Source organism: Ciconia boyciana, chromosome 1 (genome assembly GCF_034638445.1).
Source record: "Ciconia boyciana chromosome 1, ASM3463844v1, whole genome shotgun sequence".
Classification (NCBI taxonomy): Eukaryota; Metazoa; Chordata; class Aves; order Ciconiiformes; family Ciconiidae; genus Ciconia; species Ciconia boyciana.
The window spans coordinates 149272702-149292719 of record NC_132934.1 but is presented as its reverse complement, the minus strand read 5'-3'; the positions used below and the strand labels follow the sequence as shown (position 1 = coordinate 149292719).

Here is a 20018-nt window from a genome sequence, read left to right as displayed (position 1 = left end):
AAAGAGATGTCTCCTCAGAACTAACATTAGTTGAATGCAAGACAATGATGAGAGTGGGCTGAGCCTTGATGGTCTCCTAGTAAACTGACAGATCTTCCAAAATGATTCTCCATTGATTTCTCCCCGTTGGTACCAGAAGGAAATACGGTTCCATTTTATCCAGGAATATATGTCAGACTGGTATCTTCTGCCAGGCAGCTAATAATAAGGGAGGATTACCATGGTTTTGAATGGCATTACTAAGTTTGTTTTAAAAAATAATACTAAGTACAAATGTTCCAAAGGGTTAGGAGTATATGTACATACCGAAGATCTCATTTTCACACAAATCCCCTACATCCCTCAGCTGAAGGCAGCTCAGGGTATAATGTAGATATCAGTGTCCATGAACGAAATACTAGTATCTCTATCCCATCCCCCTCTTTGCCCTGCCAAAATGAGCATTTACAGTATTCTCAGTGAAACAGGATCTAGACCACATACAAGTCAGTAGTGAATACTGTTAGCCCGACCAAATCTGCCCTACTCTTTCTAACCTCCCTTTTCTCTGTTTTCACTTGATTTTTCTGCTTGACATTGCCCAAAGCCTGCATGCCAAGCTCTCTAGGGCAGGAGCCGTTTGGGTCCACTCCCAAACAGGATCCTTAGGAAATACCAAAATACAAAACCAAGAGCATCTAAATAATAATACTTTGCAAATACTGATATATTTATTCAGGGGCTGGAAAAGTATGCAAGTATAACTAATATCATTCTACATTACTGGAAAATGTGAAATCAAAATGTTTCACATTGTGCTTCATTCCATGTGGTAAGTCCTAAACAGAATCAAATTTCTGGTCCTTGTGCAGATTGCTGAGGAAACTCTCTCTGGGATAGCATTTAGCATTGGGGTTAACATCGTCCTAGTCACTGTAACAATTTCTACATTCTTCTCAGATCTCAGACTTGGCCTCTTATGAACACTATCTTCCCAAAGTAAGTGTGCAGTTTGTGTTTTCTAGTAGTTAGCAAAATGCGCAGTTTTCTGCAGCATCTTCTGTCTCCAGAATTGTTATACGACTGCATTACAGTCACAGCCCTCAGTCCGTGGCTGAGCCTCTTCTGAGCCTAGGTCAAGATTATTATAGTGCCCTTTGGTGTTTATCTTGGTAGGTTTCGCTGGCATCAGGTACCGAAGGTTCTTCCAAAATCTGGAATTCACAGGAAGAGATTTATTCTTTTTCCACTTCACAACCCTCTTTGATGGTAAAAGAGAAAGTGATTCTGGCAAGAAATTGTAGTCACTTATAGGCATATATTCAATTAATATGATCTTAGTTTTCCTTTCAACTAGGGCTTTATGCAGTCCACTCTCAAGTTCGTATATGGCTCTGTCAGAAACGTAGTTCTGGCTCAGTATAATGATTAATCTTCGACTTTTGTCAATGAATGAATGGATATCATCAACAACCGCTGCAAATTAAAGATAAATGTGTTATTAAACTAAATTGAAAGGATAGGCACTGAATCGACTTATCCTTTAAGAATCGCACATGTACCAAAAATGTTCCCCTTATAAAGTGACAGCATGTAAGCATCCTGTCCCTAAGAAGAGATTAATATGCAGTATAGATTAAGAGTCTGTGAAAATGAGCTCAGGTATGGCCAAAGCTTGTTCTCTGGAGCAGACAAAAGCTACATACAATCTCCAGCTACCCTAGACAGCTATCTGTCAGTAGTCACATGGATAGAAGGTGACAGCAAAATTTATTTTTCCTCCAACTAGACATCTCTTTGCTCTTTCATAATAGATACCATTGGAGTGATTCTGCAGAAAGTCACCAACAGCAACCTCTCTCCAAATATTCAGTAACTCTCAGGTTACTCCTTCCTTTATGTCATCAAATACCCAAATCTACTGCCAGTAATACAAGGTTGAGAAGACTGGCATGTGATGACAGAATGAGTTCCAACTGTGTTTTAGATCCATGACTTTTGTCATGACAAGCGATGAATTAAATCAAATGGTGATACCCTTCAAACACCCATGCACCAAACTGAATTCTCATGCACAGCTTCCTGTGCTTGCTTCAGCACCATGGGACAACAAGGTCTACAGAAACCAAAGATCTAGAAAACATGCTTTGAAGGGAAAGGCAAAGCAAACTGCAGGAGTAACCTAAAGAAGAAAAAACTGAGAGGATAAGGAGCCTGACAAGGGTATTACAACACACCAAAGGCTCCTGTAAATAGAAGGAAATACTCTGTTTTCCATATTTACAATGGATCAGACCAAAGAAAAGGAAATAAGCTAAAACTATTGCAAGGAAAGAAGCTAAAACTATTGAAAGAATCAGACTGAACACTTTGGAAAGCCTTTTTTTAATACTTAAGGAGAGAGAATAACTGGAAAAAAAATGGCTTGGGAGAGTTGTAGCACCTCTCAGGTTAGAAAAATATGTCAGGAATGGATACAAGGAAAGAAGATCCTGCTTTGTGAAGGCAGCTGACTGACCTTATTCTGTGTTTTTAACAATGAAATCCTATTCCTCAGCTAGTCCTTTGGACTAAATGGAATCCCCCAGTATCTTTTTTCCAAGCATCTGCAAAAGGCCATCTATCCATAGGCCATTCAGAGAAACAAAATTCCATGTTCTCATTTCTATTTTGTTATGGCATCCATTACATTCACAAAATGACTTCAACCACCACACTGAAGATACAGCAAACATACAAGTTACCTGAGAATAACTAGTATCAGACACACCAGCTGCTCTGTGCAGTAAATGTGAGTTCGTTCATAGACGCTTGCTCTCAGCAAAAGCAGAGCAAAAGCACTATTACTGTGAAACATCTGACATCTCCTGTGTTCTCACCTTAACTTTCTCCATGCTAGCTTTTTCATCTGTTCATCTTGGTTCTCTGTAATTACAGATATGTGTGTGTGTATGTGTGTAGGTGTATATGAATTCAGAAATATATCTATAAAATATGTAAAATGCGTGCATGCGAACTTTGCATGCACGTAGTCTAGATTAAATGAAAAATGTAGCATTTCAATGCACAACACATTCGACAGAATTCCTTCTAATTACAGACTTTTACCTTTGTGTGAAAATGATGTGCCTATTTAAAGACAAGAATATTCAATACACTTACCTCCTCCAGGGGATACATCCCTCTCAAATATACATAACTTGTACCCAAAGTTTTCTTCTAATATCATGGGTAATATCTTCAAAGCAAATTCTCTCTCTTCTTCAGCAGGAGAAACACAGTCTTTCAGATAAGACACAAATGCATCATATTCTTTTCCATCTGGAAAGAAATCACCAATTTTTGTCTTGTTAGCAACCATTAGAAATACAGTGTCTGATCCACCATTCTGGTTTTCAAAGTTACTGTCTCAGCAGCAAAGCATCTAGAAACTCCTGCTCTTTCCTTTGATACCCCGAACAGTGTTCAAACAAAAAAAATCCTGAATCAATTTAAATTTGCTACAAAAGATTCTGATTGCATTTGGCAAATATTTGAAAATAACATAACCTTTCTACATTAAGGTGCTTTTTAAAAAATTGGATTAATTTAACCAGTTAATGTCACATCTGTGATGATCAAGAAAATGAAGGGAAGCAAAAAATGTGGCTGTAAACTGGTAAGAATGCTATTTATGTGATATTGCAGATTTCCACATTTATTTTACTCTTTGTCTAAGACTATCAAGTAGTTCTGTAGAATGGGTACTGGCAAAAGAGAATAAACCAATTTATTATTTTAATTATAAGAGTGTACCATGTCTGGTCATGCTTTGGGCAGTAATTTATAAACACAAAATCCAAGACCAATTCAGAGGCCAGGTCTACCACATTGAGTGATATCCAATTGAACCTTGCCACAGAACAACTATCTGGAGTGATACAGCAGCGCACATACATAGCTTTGCATCTTAAACTGTACTTCTTTGCTTCCCTTTCCGGACACTTTACTACATGTAGTTCATAAGAGAGAGCACAAACTAAAGCCCAAGAAACCCTACACATGCAAGAGCTCTAGGAGTAAGAAATCCATTGCCTAGTATCAGACAATCAGTTCGTCAGAGTGGCCTAGTCCAGGTTCTCGGAGATCCTCCCTGTAAGCCAGTGTATGCAGTAATATCTAACATCAACAGGTAGATATATAACAGGCATAAATGGCATCCACCCATTACTGAGAAATCTCCAACCACTGCAGTTTATTCAAGCTATATTCAAGCTGATTTAGAGACTAAGGAGGGCTAAGAAAATCAGGTACACATATACAGCAAGTTTTTTCACCACAATTTTCAGAAAAATTATACCTAGAATTGGGTAACTGTCAGGCTTGCTCCTTAAGTCAAGGTCACAGCGATGAGGCCTGGTAAGATACTGGTAGTGTGCTATCAGGCTCTGATAGTGCATTTAGTGACAAACCTATAAACATTGCAATGGCCTCGATAGTCAAGGAAGCATTTTAACCTTCACCTCACTGAAGGGCATCAGTGAGGCGAAAAGAAATTTATGTCAATCTGCCTGTCTGACAACTCCAGAGTGCTCATCCGGTTTACGGATAGATAATTGTAACTTTCTCCACCTTCATCAACTTTTGTGATGAAGAATATGGCAGAACAGAGCGCATCTGAACAGCATCTAACCATGTCCCTTCCACTATCTGCTCCAGAGGCAGCTCCTTCACTGTGTTTATCTGCTGTTACTGCCCCAGGTGTATAACAAACTCACTTTAGCACCTGACCATCAAGTTCTCTTTTACATATTCTTTACTCACAAAACTCCTGGATTTACTTTGCCTCTTCCTCAAAGATGATTGTTTTATAGAACCTACCAGAAACTATTTTTTAATCAATATACTTATTTCAACTCCCACATCAGCCAAGTCATACCTCCAGCAGTGTCGTCTCTTCTGCATATGTTCCTGTAACATAGAACTAAGTCAACTCTAAACATCACACAGACAAACACCACAGCTACAGCAACACATGGAAATAGTACAGCAAGGACCATTCCAGTTGTAAATATGGGCACAGGCAGATCTCTGGTGTTCCCTGTAAAACAGAAACCCAGGAAATTATAGCCTTAACAAAGAGTATTACATGACAAGATTACTGTATTCAATCCTGATGGCATCTTAAAATCACCCCCAAAAATCACAATGTTGATGTGAATCCTTTCCTGCTAATATTTCAAGCACATAGGCATGCCATTTTTCCTGAGATGGAGAAGAACTACAGAACATCGATCACTCTAAAAATTGGAGAAACAATCTTGCACGCATTCATACACCCTCCACACACACAAATGAACTGTATGTGGGATCAAGACTGACACTACAGATCCTCATAGATGTACAGCATCCCGAACTGGTGGTAACCCACTTTTATGATGAGTTTTCTTCAGGTTCTTTATTATTTCCTGTTATTCTCTAACTTTCACCCCTCAGTCCATCCATAACAGTCTTTAATGTCCCCTTTAATCTCTTTGGCCAAGATCTTTTTTTTTCCTTTCTGTCTCTAGTCTCTTTCAGGCTTTTTTTTTTCTTAATTATTATTCTGTTATCTTTGTCTTTTTAGTTCCAAATACAGATTTTTAACCCTTAAATCTTTGTGAAGCCTTTACGAAGGCACTGTCAGGTCATGCTCATTGTAGTCTGTATTTCATTTGCTTTATTATATGCATCATCTTTTGACTAGTCTATTTTCACATATTTCCTCTCAGTAAAGCTTGGAAAGGTCTGAGAGAGATGGAAAATAAGAAGGGAATGCCCATTTGCCATGAATCTCCAGGCTGTCTGGACTATAAATGTGAAGTACTACTATATGGTAGAGGTCAGCTTTCCATAGCTAGAAAGATAGAGTCCCTGACAAGAGAGAAACCGTCAACCAGAACATTTCAGGCATTACCAGGAATATAAAAGATTGACCTTTCCAGGAAAAAAAAACCCACACAAAACAAAACAAACAACCAAAACCTCAGATTTTAATGTTAGAAAGAGCTGCTTAATAAACAAAGTGATCCAAACAGCAGTCTCTGGGCTGCATCAAGCGTTGGGTAGTTAACCCCTGTGATCCCACCAATCTTATGAGTAGGAGAGCACAGGGAATGCTCTGTCATGGGATCTAACAAAGTGCTGCCCAGGGATCTGTCAGCCAGAGCATAGTTCAGCCTCCCCAGCTGTGTCCACAGCAGCAGCAGTTGAACTACAGAGCCCTCACGTAGCTGTTCTAGCAGAGGTAGCAGCAACCCCTGCTGCCCCTGTCTCAGAGCAGGAGGAATCACCCAGGGGCATTGTTAGGTCCAGTACTAGAAGGACCAGGACCTTCATAGGCACACAGACATATCTGGAGAGATGTTCTGAAATCAGTACCCTGCCCTCAGGATTGAGAAGGCTGTTACAATTAATAATTATGTATGAGGAGTATGATTCATAGATTATACCGTACCTTTCTTCAATTTCACTATTTTTATTTGTGTTCTTTCATCAGCTTGCAACATGCAGGTGAAATTATGATGCATGACCTCATCTGTGACTTTTTTAATCCGTAGTAGCCTTGTGACATAGAACTTGTTTCCCAACCTGCAACAAGGAATGGTGTTAGCAACATTATCTGTACAGAAACCTACAATCAGCTGAGAAGCAGATTTTGAGAAAAAAGTTCTAAAATAACCTCAGACATTTTACAAATTTGCAGTCCACAAAGTGCAGGACATTATCACATACAAACAAAAGTGCAGTATTTTCAGGAAACCTACTGTAATTTTTTGAACTCTTCTTCACATATTGAAGGTTCTTTCTCGGGGATACCTGAGCATTTTTCTGGAAACTTTTGATTAATTAACCAGTAGAGGCTGGCATCTTCTCGTGTATAATAACCCAAGAAACCTGTGCAATTGAGTATCTCTTCTTCTTTACCTAAACAAAGCATAACATGAGAAGGTCTAGTCAGAAGTAGCATTCATGTTCACAATGCAGTAAAATGACAGCTTGCCAGGCAAGTTATTCCACGAGCTGTGCTCCTTTCTGGACTTCGTAGCCCCTGCATGATGTTTCATTCGTGTCCCACCTGCACTGGTGGTGGCTTTGGCAACCATGCACAGGGCTCTCTGGCACCCTGTTGCAGAGTGACAGTCATCCACTGCTTGCTCTCAGATAAACTCTGTCACAGGCAGAAGAGTTTAAATAGGCCAGAGCATTTCAGGCTTTAGAGAACTAAAGGGAGTGGGACTCGATGATCCTTATCGGTCCCTTCCAACTCGAGATATTCTATGATTCTATTAACTAAGCTGTGTGCTGCAGTCAGAGAACAGGAGAGGACAACCTATCACCAGTGCCCCAGGGCCAGGTAAAAGTAAGTAACTGGCAAGGGGAATTACAACTAATTGATTATAATAGCTAAAGTATACACAATTACTCAAAGAAGAAACAAAACCTGTTAGAGCCCCTGCTGAAGTCTCACAGAAGAAATTCTCATCTCAGCTCCCCACCTGGAAATCAGCATAATCCTGAATATGTGAATAAGTCACTTAACCAGTCAGCTACTCTGTACCATTTCAGAGCACTAATTGGAAGTGACAGGAACCACCCCTTAGAGTCTGGTTAATCTGGAAAGAGCAAAAGTAGAAAGACAACTGTACACTTGGGAAAATAACCGAAGAAGGCTGCAGCTCTACAGCATGAGATTTGATGATTTGCAAGGCATTTTATTTTAAACATTGTCATGGGAAGCTTGACCTGAGAGCATCTGCAACTTTATAACACCATTTCTAGGCTATGCCAGCATCATCTCCAGGGAACACATCCAGAATGCCCTTTATTAAGCCACAAAAGCCACATGTTAGTTCTTGTTCAGGCCATCATGCACAAATGCTTTCCAGTAAGCGAGGCCTGCCCAGGAAATCTCTAAGGCCATACATTATAAGCTGAGTTCTTGAGATTTATCAGAGTGGATGCTTCCAGTGGAACTGCTTAAGAACCTTTAAAGCAGGATCCAGCTGAAAGTCAGGTTCGATTTGGACCTCAGAAATCCAAAACACAGTTGCACAGATTGAAACATAGACCTAAATTTCTAGTATCATCTACCTTGCAACTCTAGTGTTTTCACCATACACAACAGCTATTTTCGTGAATATATTGTAGAACACGATCTAAGCAATGACAGGTTTGAAAGGCCATCCAAACTTCCCTTCACTCTCTACCATGCCATCTGTCTCATCACTCACCCCAGGTAGTTCAATGACCTTATTAAATTATCAAGGCAGACAAGAGATGGAAGACAGATGATTCATAATCATTTAATGCTGAACCCTGCTACCTTCCAAGGGTTGGGACAAGCACAGTAAGGGGAAGAACTGTGCAGGAAGGGTGTACTGGGAGGTTGGGAGACATGAGGCAACATAGGACTGGGGTACTACCATTGGAAAAAGGACCTAACAACTGGTATTTGTAGGAAGGAAGGAAAATTAGCATCTGAGGTCCCCGCTGAGCAAATGACATACATGTATGAGCAACAGAGGAGGTAAATATGATTTTTCAGACTTGGAAAGGGAGGACTGGATAGCCAGATGGGAGAAGCCCTCAGGCACAGGAAAGGAAAAAGAGGTAAATTTCTGTTTTTAAATATTAATTACAGCCTCAACCACAGAATCCTAGATCCTGTCCAACTGCACAGGAAGCATGCAGACCATGTTATCTAACCTACTTCCAGATAGAAGCACAGTCAAGGGTTTGGCTTTTGACAATACAACCAATTCTTTGCAGCAGTGACAGATCTGCATGCTCACATTGCCAGAACTGTCAGCCCTCACACTTCTCATCATTTCCCTGCAGAATAACATCCTCAACTGCATCAGGTATTAAGGGGATTACTCATTATTGCTGTTTGCTGAACAAACTGGACATCTTTCATGCATCACTCCATGGGGTTTTCTATCTACAAAAGAAAGCCTTGGAGAGCTGGTTTATCATCACCACCGCTTTCTCTTGCTGGTCATAGCAGCAACCTCACCTTCTGCCTCTGTAAAAGGGTAAATTTACTGTACTTGTATATGAATCATGGAATACACTAGGCAAAGCATAACCAGATGTGAAGATGGATCAGATCCAGGAGGGTGCGCAGACAATTCTTTGTTCGATTACACTTAACCAGACCATCAACGATAAAGAGATCAGAACAAAAGCATATATATGCAGTAGCTACCACAAAGATTCTTGTACTAATTTGATACCTATTTCTGTTTCAATTTCTTCATCGCATCCAACTATCTCCAAAGTTACAGCCTCTGGTACATCTAAAATAGAAAGAAGTACTGCTATTGAAGGAATTGAAATATTGAAAGCTTACTTACAGTAGACCACAGTAAAAATTACACATTCGCTTTGTTTCTAAAACTAATCACATAGATTCCATTTAATTCTAAGAACAATATCTGGACTCTAGCATTATTGAGTAGTTTAAAATACAGTATGTCCTGTTGAATTTTTTTCACATGCATACATATACAGTGCACAATTTACAATGGTTGGAAAGGCTCTTCCCCAAAACTCTTAGTAAATTTGTATGAATTACTTACAGCAGCTAATTTTGAAAAAAATAAAACTGCAGGAAAAACATACTAAATACATTTTCCAAAATTGGTAATATGTCATACAAACTTCTGCTGCTGCTTTTTTATTTTTGAAATTATTGCAAAATAGTTCAGATTACCAGATTTGATCATCCTTGTAGATATTTATCAAATGAGAGCTGTAATTAAAAATCTCCACAGTAAGGAGAATAAAAAAGCATGCTTCAAAATTTCAGAAAGCTTTCTTACCTTCTTCTACTACCAGCTTAATTGTATTTGTGCTGTGGTATATCTTTCCTTCATGACTGATTAAAATTTTACAGGTATATATCCCAGAGTGCTGTACTGTTAAGGTTTTAAAATCCAGTTCCCGCTCTGTTTCATTTTCATAGTTCTTACAGTCCTGCATCAATAAAGACAGAAAATACTATCCTGTAGCAAACATACATTCAAAACCTTAAAGAAGTTAAAAATTGTTTTTGAAATGAAGTGTCACCATCACTCTTTCACTATCTCAATGACATTTATCTGACCCAAAAGAGGTGGGGGCCCAATTTTCAGTCATGGTCACTTAAATGCAACATTTGAACATTTAACCCATTAGAAGTTGAGAGCACTGCAATTCCAAGTAAGCGTCTGAGTATAAAAATATTGTATCAGGAATTTAAACACACTCATCTATTTTTTTCAAAATGATGGCTTGGGTCTGTAGGTGTCACCTGCTTGTGGCCAAAAGTTGTCTAGACTTATGAGGAGCTTTCCGGTTAAAGCAAAATGCCTCAACAGTAGGGAAAGTGACCATCTCAGAGGGTGACAAGAGTTGGACTCACATTTGTTTACCCTCCCTGTCCACCAAAATAAACTCTGGATTGTTTTTCTTTATTAATTCATAGCACATGCTAAGTGAAATGTACTGTGAAAACAGAGCAATATTTGGTTCTGGCCTGAATTACCTTAGATCAAGAAGGGAAATTATCACTGCTGGAAATTGTCCAGGGAATGGACATTTCCTGGATGCATATGCTTACTACCAGGCTCTTATACAAAAGGTATGTATGACCATCCCTGTTCTATCTATCTAAGCTTAGGGTGTGATAGGAAGGCTTTGAAAATCTTCACCCAATCAAGTGCCAAAGGATATTTAGGCGCAAGGATGGCTGCTTCATCTGTCTCACACAGTATTAGGCATTAAAATACTAGGCATTGGTATACTCATCAGCTAAGCCATGAGAGAGGTCAGCCAGGGATATGGTCCTTTACTGAGGAAAACATATCCACATATGGCCCTATCCATCAATGGTCCTATCCTCCCAGGCCCTGAAGGACAAGGAAGCAGAGCCGTGGCTCATTCTGCCAGGCAGAATCCAGATGCCCGTACTTAAGCTGTCAAAATCCTTTCCTGAAACTGATTCAACATGGAGTGAACAGGGTCTGTTACTCCAACCAGGACACCTGAGAGGAACAAGAAGCCCTGGTCAAGGCGATGCATAGGGACAGGGTGGAAGAAACCTATTCAGGGTGCTTCATCCAATGGTTGAGCACAACACCCAACAGTTACAGGTGCTTACACAACTATCATCTATGCTCCAACAAAAGCTGGTAGAAAGAAGACTGATGATTTGCCTAAAATGAACAGAACTGGATCTGTTACATATTTTGTAAAAAGTGTTCAGAAACAGCAAAATTGACAAGTTTGCAATTACTTTACAAGCACATGCCAACCATAAAACAAATCTTGGCACCTCATTTAGTGTCAGGATAATATCTGTATCAGCAAAGTAGCAGCTGGCTAAACCAGCTGCTGGCTAAAACAGCAAGCAGACATCAGATCTTTTAACATTCCAAACTACCAGTTTATTAATAATTTCTGATTACAGGTACATTTTTCTAACAAACCTGAGGGCAGAGAAAAAGTTTCTTTTGTATATCTGTCTAAAGGCTTTTTCCCTAATAACCTGAGAAATTAAAGCTTTACAGGGTTTGTAGATGATCCTAAAAATTTGTTTGTAATTTATTTTCCTGCAATCAGATGCTTTGTTTCTATAGCCAAAGACTTGAGTGACACTGTTTCAGTAATTACCTTGTACCATGTTACGCTGTCATTTTCATTGACAGACAAATCACTGCATTTCAGTGAATGACCAGTTCCAGCATTTTTAATTTCTGTAGTTAAATGATTTTTGTTGAAACAGCTGCTTTTATTTCTTTCAAGAACATTCACGGTCCATTTTTGAATTGTGAAATTTTGTTTTCCACTGCTATGAAAAAAAAAATAGCAAAATCAGTTTTAGGAGCTTTTTAAAGGAATGTAGCATAGTGAGTTACACAACAAAATACACATAAATTCTCTAATACATCTGTTAGGTAAAAAGTACATCTACAGTGACCTAATTATTTATATTTCCCTTTATTACTTTTCCACCCCCAAATATGTGTTATTTCCCATAAAAAAAGAGGTTATCTAAACTAAATCATCTATCACAAAACATTTGACAATACAATTATATCTATGAAATATGACAAGATATTTCAGATATTGTATTGTATTGTTCTGTATTGACCAGAACAAGGATGCAACAATCTGTGGCATTGTGTATAGTTACAAGTGAGCATAAAAGAGTTTTAGGACCTTGAATCAGCTAGTAATTTTGCAGGTTTAATCTCCCATGCAGTGCTAAGGTTTAAAGTAGTAACTGAAAAATGTGTTTGTAAAATATGTCAAAAATAAGATGGACAACTCTGCTATTGTTCATAAAGCAACATTATTCACTGTTTGATACTGTGCAGATCATCACCGATATTCTGGAAATATTTCTAAACTACACAAGTCTCATGAATTACAGAATCACTTATGGATTCAAGCACGTCTGCAAAACAAGACATTTTGGAAAGGATTCACCTCTTTGTCTTTCAGTCTGCACTGATCAGAGATCTACAGTAGCTGGCCAGCCCAGGTTGACTGGAAGAGCCAGGAACAACCACTTCTAAAGCAGAGTCATCACGTCCCATGCAGTATCTATAAAAGATCAGGTGAATATGCTCCAAAAATGCCTCTTTTGAATAATTAGGAGCTGACCATTGTCATTCAGATATCTACTATGTTCTATCCACATATTCCTCTAAAGAATCAGATTATAGCTGTGAGTTATTTCATTGCTGGATATGTCCAAATACATGACTACCAAGGGAAAAGAAGCTATAGGACTTTTGCCTTAAGTTTGGCAAAGTCGGCCTAATTTTCGCAAAGTTAGGGCTTAAGAGAAAGTCGTATGCTGCTGTAAGCTAATGGGTGAGATTGTGCAATTAGTGCATAAAGCTCCCATTTTTTACTGAACAAGTGGGGTCTGGCAAAGCAAAAGCAGCAGTCACAGAGCACTTCCCTCCAGTGTCAGTCATATGTTCATAAATATGTCTGAATCTTTCTGTCTCCCAGAAAAGAAAAAGGAATCATTCCCAGGAGAACTGAAACTAGTCAAGAATAATTTTGACGAGAAGGGCTAAGAGGACAAAGCAGCTGAAATGAAGAAGCAAGCCTGGCGAGTATATCAGCTTAAACATCACTCTTGACTGACATGGCTTTTACTGTTACAAGATTCAGAAGAACTATTAGGACACCATTTATATGATGAATTTAGACCAAGTTTGGGGTTGGTTTTTTTTTTCCTCTTTTTAAGCTCCCCAAACAGATGCATTTATGTATTTTGCTCACCCTTTTCGCATTGTAGCCCTTCTTCAGCCTACACAGGTTCTCCTTGTTCTCCTTACTCACTTGAGATACTCATTACTCATAATTGCAACTGACTATCTAAATCAAAACATAGTGGTTTTGTTTCTCAATCAGTTAACTATGGTGTCATAAACAGGAAAAACCTTATCAAAACTTTTCCATCAGAGATGTACTTGCATGGGTATTCACCGTGGGTGGAGTCCTTCTCATCTATTCTTCAACATCACATTTACACATTTAAATTGCAGTTAGCAGTGGGACCACAGTCAATAGTCACCCTTTTAGAGTGCAGTTTACGTGACCTACTTTATATGGATTTTTTAGGACAAGATAATCTGTGCCCCAGAAAGGCCTCTGTCTCTCCCTGACAGTAAAGGTACCTAAGGTAAGTTTAGGGGTAGACATAAACATTATTCCAATTAATTCCACCAAGTCTGTGTGTTTCTTTAGGCATCACACTAGTATGTGAATACTGCTGGAGAGGCAATTACGGATCTAGCCATAAAATACATATGATTTTACTATCTAGATTCAGCAGATGGAAGAAAAGGAATAATAAAGCCACAGGTTCTCCTCAGCACTGTCACTCCACAGAGGCTTTCTTCTGTGATCGTATTTGGTGAAATCACTTTAACAAATATGAGGATATCACCCGAAGTGGATCAAGATATTCTACCTGATGAGCCAAAATCTGGCAAGGAGCAGCTCCCTGAAAGGTGACAAAACCACACCTATGCAAACTAAGATGAATTTGGCTTACATAATTTCTAGCTGTCTGCCATATACATGATTTTCAACAAAAAAATGCATTAAGTTTTATTGTTTAAACTGGTAGTGTCCGAGCTGTTATATTTCTATCCTGGTTTTCACTTGCTGAGATTCTTTAGTGATAATTTGTGGGGAACAAAACCATTTCTGGCTTAACAGCCTTTCAACTCCCCCCGCCAAACCCACCAAGAAGGAACAAAAACTAGCTTGACTCAGGAGAGGAAACAGGGAAGTGAAAGCCCTTAGAGAATATAAACCAAGTTTACTGGATATGTAGCCAACTCTAAGTCATCCCTTAGGTATTTCACTGCAACAAGCCAGTGTTATCTCAATACTTCAACCTACTGCAAGAAACTGTCACTCTGCCTTCCAAACCACAATATTAGCTCTAAATATGTGTGTTCCCACTGCTTTCAACTATTATAAACACATTGAAAAAGTGAGCAGTATTAGGATCTTAAAATGTATCATGTGTTCATCATGGATCTCTGTACTTTCGGTTTTTTCAGGAAGCTGTAAGTTCCCTCAGTTTCAAGGTCACCAACACAGCGCAAACAGATGACCTGCTTTTTTGTATTCTGGTTTTTTCTTTGATAACCACAGGATATAGGCTGTGAAAAAACATACAAATTAGAAATCCTGACAAAGATGTGTGACACAGTTTTTCTGCTTATCACTCCCACTACAAGTGCATATGAAGTCCTTTATTTTTAAGAAATGTTGCTGAAGATGGACATGCTCAGGCTTAGAGGTGATGTCTATTAATTCCTGAATTTATATCCTAAGTCTGCTATGCTAACAAAGACACGCGAACACATCAACACACACATACGCACACTTTAGCTACCTATGCTATGTCTCAGCAGGACACTTCTGCTTTAACTGGAAAACTTCTGATTCTTCTTTAAGTCAAAAATAATTGGATAATACCCCATAAATACACTGTTACATCATTTTCACCTCTCACTTCTTGCATATTGTCAGTTGTAATATATCAGGAAAAAAATCCCTAAATTTAATTAGTTTTCAAAATCTGTCAACGTGCGTTGTCTTACTTTTCTCGAAAATCTGCAGTATATTTGTCACTTTGTTCACTAAAACTGCCTAAACAGTTATAAGCACTCTAAAAATCATTTCCCATATAGCTGACCAATACTTATCTCTAAATTAAACAGTTGAAAATAAAAACGATAAATAAAAATATACTTAGAATGTCTGCTTTCAAAGCCAACACTTTAACCTATTATAAATGCTCTGAAATTAAACTAATTCCATTCTAATTGTCATTCTTATTAAATCTTAAACCAATTCAGTCATCCACAATAGCCCACAATTCTTCCCTATCAATAGAGACTACTAAAAGTCCTCTGTCTCTGCAGAAAACTGTTTCTGCAAATAATCTTCTGTATTTGCTGAAGTGTAACGGCTTTAATATGCTTGCCAATAGTGAGAAACATCACATAAACTAAGCCCAAGATCCCATTAAAATCCCGTGAAAAAATCCCCTTATGCCTATTGTTCCAGTGGTGAGACCTGTGAAGAGTTCCCGCGTGAGGAGTGCAAGATTCTGGCATGTGCCTTCATTCTGATCCTAACAGAAAAATGAGTACCTGTATGGGACTAACAGAAAGAAATTTGGGGGGGAAAAAAAAAAGTTGTTTCAGAGTGGTCAAAATATATTCTTTTATTTAAGAAACTTTTTTTTCCAAAATAAAAAATGCTTTATTTCAAACCTGAGTTTTAAAATGTAGTAGCATAATATAGTCCTAGAAAATGAAACAAAAAAGCAGAAAATCAAACCTCTTAATTCCAAATGAATGCTTTGATGTAATCAAAACCTTTCTTCTGAGTTTCTTGCTTAAGCAAATTGGAAAATCAAGACATTTCACAAAGGATTGAGACATATTTGTGTTTTCCAACAAATACCTATTTTAACAAACTTCATCCTAATAGATTTCCTTAAGGTCTTTTCCTGTTGTTTCCTTCTTATATACGTAAGGTTGCTCCCTCAGTTTTGAAGTTTACATTTTTTTCATATTCATTTTACAGAGTTCTTGTAATTTACTGTGGATTTACTGTCATTACTCCAAGTCCTTAAAATAATCACAAAACCACAAGGATCATGAATTAAGGCTGGGGTTATCAAAGCTTTCCTCTCTTTTGTCCTTTATTTTAGACTCCTTATGTCTACCTCCTTCAGTAGCCTGATGACTCAGGTATGCTCTCCGCCTATCCTTCCCCATGCCAAAATAAGTAAGAGCATGCATTTTATACCATTGGTTAGGTGCTGGCAGTAGAGTGAGTTGTTAGATTTAATAGCTTTTTAGCACCATATTTAGTGAAGTGACAGTATAGATGACTGATCAAGACTATCAATCAAGCCAAAATTTAAAGCCAAATTCAGACTTGATATGAAAAGTACAGGTCCATGACAACAGACAAGCCTATGTCAGGTATTATCTAATGTTAACCCCTACACACCAAAGCAGCTCGCTTCACTTGTGATACTTCAGACAAATGTCTGTACTCCGTAATACACCACTGTTGCATGACTTTGCACAACAAAGCAGCCAAACTACCATACTCATCACCCCTAAAGACAATTCTCTTAAGAATGGGTTCAACATAAATTTTCAGTAAAATTTCAGTAAAATTTTTCTCAAGCTTTACCTACTATTTGGATAAAGAGTGCCCTACAATTAAAAAGAAATCACATAAACCCAAAAGAAATATTCTACCAGCAGACTTCTCATTTATAATATTTAGCATTTCAGATACCGTGACTCAGTACTTTTTGAAATAATATCAGTAAGATGATAATAATAATGATATATGGAAAAACAAAACATGAAGTTTTCAGCTTCCAAGTTAACTTGGAATTTAACAACTGAAGTCTAGCTTAAAACTGTAAACTATTGAACTTGTGTCTGCAATGTTACTGGAGAAATGTGGAGAGCATTTTTCAGTATCCTCAGTCCCATAACCTTTATGAACCAGGCAAGAACCTTAAAAATATTACCTGGAGAACAGCACAAATCATTACATGCAAAATAATCTGCTTAAAATTAATTACTGCTTCCGTTGTAAATGCTGAATTACACTTTTGGTGCAAGTTAGTCATAAGAACTCCATTCAGCAAACCTTTAATTTAGTCCTTTTGTCTTTCATGGTGGTCTAATGAAGATTACCACCAAATAATTGAGGCCCACCCTTATTTCTCCTTTTGACTCATGATGTTCTACGGTGTTAAGGAATCAAATAATTTGTTTTCATTTGTTTTTTGAATGGCTCCAAGCACGCAAAGGTTTGCACAGAAACCAGAGTTCAGCTATGCCACTCCTTGTTTATTACTTTACTATACAATTAGACCACTTGGCAGGCCTCATAGCATGAGATCCACTCAACACAGTAAGGAAGAACAAGTCTGGTAGAGAAGACAAGCAAATGTTTTTTTTACTTGGCAGTGGACAGAAGAGTTGCCTATCACTCCTTTTGCTTAGGTAATTAATCACAAATCAGCAGAAATGCTACCTGCCTTATCCAAAGGTTTACAGATCCTTTAAAAGGCTGCATCTGCCTATAGCATTTTGTAAATATTATAGGTCTGCCTGGATGGTTATTCTGAAATGACGTGGAAAATGACACCACAGGTAATGTAGTTCCCTGCACCTCCTTTGTACGGATGCCACTAGCAATACAAAGCAAGACAAAGATATGAGCTTCTTCATAGACAAGTGCGAAGGCAGGATGTTTACCCACCAGCTTGCGTACCCACCTGTGAGTGACAGAGTAATTCCCAGAGTCACTGAGTTCAACTGGCCAAAACTCCAGAAAATTCATTTGGGAAACAATTCTGTGTGTTTCCTTTATCAGTTGCTGCTTTCCAGCATTTTCTTTGTACCAGTTTATTGTGTATGCTTCTTCCTGAAAATGTTCTTGCATTGAGTCAAGATAACAAAGGAAAAAATATTCCCCTTCTAGCACATCAATGGAGGCACGAAGGGGACACAGCTTCTCTTCAGAGAAAGAGGAAAAAAGATACATTAGGAAGCCAAGTACTTCTTTCAGAAAAGGACATTAGCTTGACTTTAAAGTGATTTGCTGTGCCATCGGTCTTTTATGAAGTGACTTCACTTCAGCAGAGTGGTTTGACAGTGTTTATTTATTCCAGCAATATTTATTTCAGTCTAAGAACTCAGTTTTCCAAGTCTTTATTCTACCTCACCCAAGCAAAACCAGAAGGCTAAGGAGGGTAAAAAAAGGACATTTCCCTAAGATTCTTTCACATGCGTCCAACAGTGTCAGAATCAAATGAGCACAAATGGCAGAATCTGGCCTCGCTCTACAGTAAAGCAGCTGCCACAAATGGAAGGGGAAAGGAGAAATTCTTACATGTGGTTTGACTTGACAAATATGGCTAATCTTCAGAACTGGTCAACTGCCATAAAAGCAGAGATCCTATGAATTAACATTTGCATTTTCTTATCTTCTTAATTAAAACTAAATCATTATGTGGCTAGATTTCTTAGAAAACTTCAGATATCTTTAGAAAAGTTGCCTTGGAATGAGATTCTGTGTGTAAAATTTAGTCTCAAAGTCTGCTTTTCCAAGCAAATTTCCCAAATGTACCTTTGCTTAAAGAAGTCATAAAAAACACAGAAAAGGGACCATGGCCTAGCATTAATAGTCAAGAATAAAACAAGCTTTCGGTCTCTATTTGTCCTGAGGTTCTCAGAGATTATTGTTGTCTAGCAAGTATTGCAACCACACTTCTGAATGGCACAAAAAGAAGCAGACTCATTCTCTTCCTTGCTGTGCCTCTTCATACAGCCATGCTCCCATACAAAATCATCAGGTGTCTCCAGGTAACATCTCTGCTCTTTTTACTTCATAATTTTGGAATTTTGGACCAAATTCCCCAAGTCTGGAGCTGGGCTGAAATTGCCAAAACTTTTAAGATTGTGTTCTTAGCTGCAAAATACAAAACTTTACCCACTCTAAGCAACTGTCAAGAAGATGCCACATATTCAGCAAATATTTTGAAGGTTCTACTCTTGAAAGGAGGATTTATACTTACCAGTGGCAGATTCAATTATAAACATGAAAAAAAAAATTATCAGAGTCATTTTCTTGAGTTACTTCTCACTTCTTTTCCAGAAAAATGAGACTGAATTGTTCTTGCTTGTACTGAAAGCCTAAGAAAAACAGATTCACAATTCATCACAAGTGAGGTGAAACAGATTCCTTTAAGCATGTGAGCAGTGTAACTATTGCCTGGTACTGAGGAGGGCTTTCCAAATGGCAAGTTACACATTTTTAGCATAACAGCTATTTTCACATAGATTTTTCTTGGCAAATTTATTTTAAATTCAGAAAGCACTGCAGGGTTTCCTTCCTCCATTTTCTTGTTCACTAGATGTATTTCACATTTCTGATTAAACTTGACAATCTTATAGAAGCACTCAAACTTAGATCCCAAGCCAGTAGACGCCTACCACAGGACAGGACAGTGCTTTTTTTGCCACAAAGAGTATAAACTTTGCAAGACTGGACCTTATAGAAACAGCTAGTAGAAACTTCCCTTGCCTTCAATGAGAACAGCACAATGTTGATAGATGGGACATCTTGGTGGCTAATTTTGAGCCTGTTGGAAAACAATGAGATCTACAATTTTTTCTTAAAATTTTGTCTATGGAACCGATAAGAACCAGCTAGAGTGCTAACGTTTCCACTGACGGGGAGGAGATGAAGAAGCCCGTATTCAATTGCTTCATATGCAGTCAACTGTGCTTTCAAAGGCAAATGGAAAACACCACTAAATAATACCAGTGTTGAGTATCTTCTCCGAGATTCCTCAGAATAGCAGGTTAACTGACAACCAAAGGTAGAGCCAGTCCTAAGAGTGTGCCTCAGTTTTGCTTACAAAAAAAAACAGATTAGGTGTATAA

General features: G+C 38.2%; 1 protein-coding gene across 1 annotated transcript; it reads right to left on the bottom strand.

Moving 5' to 3' along the window:
* Window positions 1-824: 824 nt before the first annotated feature.
* IL18R1 (interleukin 18 receptor 1) lies at window positions 825-19196 on the bottom strand. Its single transcript, XM_072853315.1, has 10 exons — window positions 19148-19196; window positions 17846-18086; window positions 11656-11833; window positions 9825-9978; window positions 9237-9299; window positions 6765-6924; window positions 6455-6588; window positions 4898-5059; window positions 3142-3300; window positions 825-1455 (listed from the first exon to the last, which is right to left on the bottom strand). Exons 1-10 carry the CDS (start codon window positions 19194-19196, stop codon window positions 1055-1057), a joined length of 1701 nt encoding a protein of 566 aa, XP_072709416.1. The 3' UTR covers window positions 825-1054.
* Between the last annotated feature and the right edge of the window lie 822 nt (window positions 19197-20018).